A 2,971-nucleotide genomic window follows, 5' to 3' on the forward strand; every position below is an offset into this window, starting at 1 on the left:
TAGGTTAGTCTAATTAGCTTAGGGTCTATATATAGGTTGTTAAATAACTTAACTAGAACTTCCCTAACCCCTAATAAACCTCCTAAATAGGAAAACTAATTAATTGACTTAAATAAAAACATGCAGCAAAACAGACCCCTCACAGAAGACACCACGCTCGACGGATCGTGTGTCCATCGACGGAAATTGTTCACCTCTGTGTCGAACATCCGTTGATGAGTTCAGAGACTTGTAAAAAAAGGAACTTGGCCAAAAGTTCTAAGTGTCCATCGACGGAGGCAATCGATGCCCCATCAATTGGACCACAAGTCGTTTGTGGCACTTTGTTGGTGACACTGTTTATTGATAGCTTTTATTCACTTTTGCAAGGGTCCTCCTCGAGGGCCCCTAGTTGTTTTCTAGGGAGTCGTATTCGGACGTTCCAACTATGAACTAACTCTAATACATTTAAGACACCCTTCTACCAATTTTCATCATTTTCCAACTCCTAAAATCTAGTCAAATAGGGTAAGGCATGCTAGTACGTCATTGAACTAGTTTCCAGACTTCATGGACGTTCTTGGACATTCTGACTTATAAACCTCCTAAATGACTTATATTAATTAAAATTGACCTTAAAACTGTGTCAAAACATTTTAACACTTATGTTAGTCTCTAGAACACATCTTAGATTTTCGAGGTGTTACAACATGATTCTATTTGGGTGATTGTTGATAGGATGACAAACTGAGACCATTAATTGCAGGTAAAATACTACCTATTCGTCCAAGGAATATTCTAAGTTTTACCTTCAAGAAGTGATGAGACTTCATGGAGTTCCACTCTCCATTATTTCTGATAGAGCTGCATAATTTACTGTACAATTTTGGAAATCTTTCCGAAAGGTTTGAGTTCAAAGGTGAATCTAAGTACTGCTTTTCATCCTCATACGGATGGACAAGAAAAACGTACTATCCAGACCTTAGAGGATATGTTGAGAGATCGTATGATCGATTTCAAAGTCACTTGGGATGATCACACCACTCTTATTGAGTTCACTTACAAAAACGTTATTATTCAAGCATCCAATGGCTCCATATGAAGCTCTTTACGGAGGAGGTGCATATCTCTTATTTGGATGTTCGAAGTTGGTGAAGCATGGTTGATAGGACCATATCTATTTCACCTATAAATGGAGAAGGTGAAGGTGATTCAATAAAGATTGAAGACGACACAAAGTCACCAATGTCCTACACAGATGTTAGGAGAAGACCGTTAGAGTTTGCGGTGGATGATTGGGTGTACCTGAAAGTTTCACCAATGAAGATGGTTAGGAGGTTTGGTAAGAAAGGGAAACTTAGTCCCTGATATATTAGACCTTACAAGAGTATCTAAGAGGGTTAACAATGTAGCATATGAGTTGGAGCTACCCTAAGAGTTAGAAGTGGTTCATCTGGTGTTTCATGTGTCTATGTTCAAGAAATGCTTGGGTGATTCTTCATTGATTGTACCAACTGAGGATGTTGGGATTAAGGATAACTTATCCAATGAAGAGGTTGTAGTTCTGATTTTGAATCATCAAGTTCGCAAGTTGAGAACAAAGAAAGTTGAATCAGTCAAAGTCCTCTGGAGGAATCAGTTTGTTGAAGAAGAAACTTGGGAAGTTGAAGTGGAGATATCCACATCTCTTCGAATCTAGAGAGAATGCTTATCAAGGTACTCTGTTCTTATCACTTTACAAGACTATGTGTAAGAAGATTGTTATTTGATTTTGTTATTGTGTGTTGAAATGATGTTACAATCCTTAGTTTAGTGAAAGATTTCTCCTTTGAGGATGAATGTTCCCAAGGGGGAGACATTAAAACATCTCATAACTTGAATTAACTAATAATAAGCTAAGAAACAAAGAATAGTCATTTTTGGAAATAAATAGGGAAATCTAGAAAATTCCTAAGTATAAAAGTGAGTTTTTGATAACTTTCAAATGTATCATAACTCCCAGCTTAGAAAGAGTTAGTGTGAGTTCTTTATATGGTTAGAAAGACCTTCGAAAGATATTTCCAACGGCGCTAAGTTTGTGCACTTTTGATGTCGTATAAGGGATATATATCTTTTGGAAGTTGGGTTGTTAGACTAAGGAAAGTCCAATACGGATTTTAGTAAGGGTAAAGTAGTCTTTGCACCCTACTATTTCCTAAATTTTTTTAAGGGTCTACTTGGGGTAAAACCAAGTTTTACTTCAGATTAGAAAATACTTTTTATTCTTAGAGTCGGGAGAAAAGAGAAGAGAAGAAGGAGAAGGGAGAAAAGAACAAGTTTCACTAAGAACGCAAAGAGATTCCAATGGAATTCGTCGGTGGTTATCCCGATCGAGGTATGAGATCTTCCTGTGATAGATTTGTTCACCCACACACCAACATATTTAATTCAGTGAGTTTTGATTATATTATATGAAGAATATTGAAATTATTTATAAACAATTGACGAATTCTTATTGTTTGGTTTATTGTATATCTTTAGTTTTTTTTATTCATGTTTCCAGGATGTTGTCTGAGGCTAAACAATTGGTTATTGAGGTATTTAGTGATCCTAAGTGTTTGGGGGTAAGATCCATGGGAGTTTACAAGGATTAGAGTTGAAAATCGGAGAAGAAAAGTCTGAAATCTTGTCTGACAACCCCTGGGGCGCCGCGCCTGCCAGAGACACTAAGGGCAGGCTCTGTCTAAAAGACCCTGGCGTACCACTCAAGCAAGAGCGCCTCAGATCAGAGTTTTTCTGTCAGGATCTGGCGCTCCGTGCCTCTCAGAGCAAGGTCACCTAGAGACCCCATTTTTCCTTATTTTTTCGTACTAATTCCTAAGTGATGAACCTAAAATTCCTAGTCGATTCCAACACTCTAAAGTACATCTAAAAATCATGAAATCATCCATAATTATAATATAATGATCCTTGAATCCATAATTCAATTAAAGAAAAGGTAAGATCAAAGTCA

The 2,971-nt window shown here is 37.1% G+C and overlaps 1 protein-coding gene across 1 annotated transcript; it reads left to right on the top strand.

Annotated features, from left to right (window-relative positions):
- The first annotated feature begins 1,137 nt into the window (after positions 1 to 1,137).
- Positions 1,138 to 1,678, top strand: LOC138340412 (uncharacterized). The gene is made up of 2 exons (XM_069292135.1): positions 1,138 to 1,308; positions 1,460 to 1,678. The coding sequence occupies exons 1-2, from the start codon at positions 1,138 to 1,140 to the stop codon at positions 1,676 to 1,678; spliced, it is 390 nt and encodes a 129-aa protein (XP_069148236.1).
- Positions 1,679 to 2,971: the final 1,293 nt, after the last annotated feature.

Source organism: Solanum lycopersicum, chromosome 12 (assembly GCF_036512215.1).
Source record: "Solanum lycopersicum chromosome 12, SLM_r2.1".
Lineage (NCBI taxonomy): Eukaryota > Viridiplantae > Streptophyta > Magnoliopsida > Solanales > Solanaceae > Solanum > Solanum lycopersicum.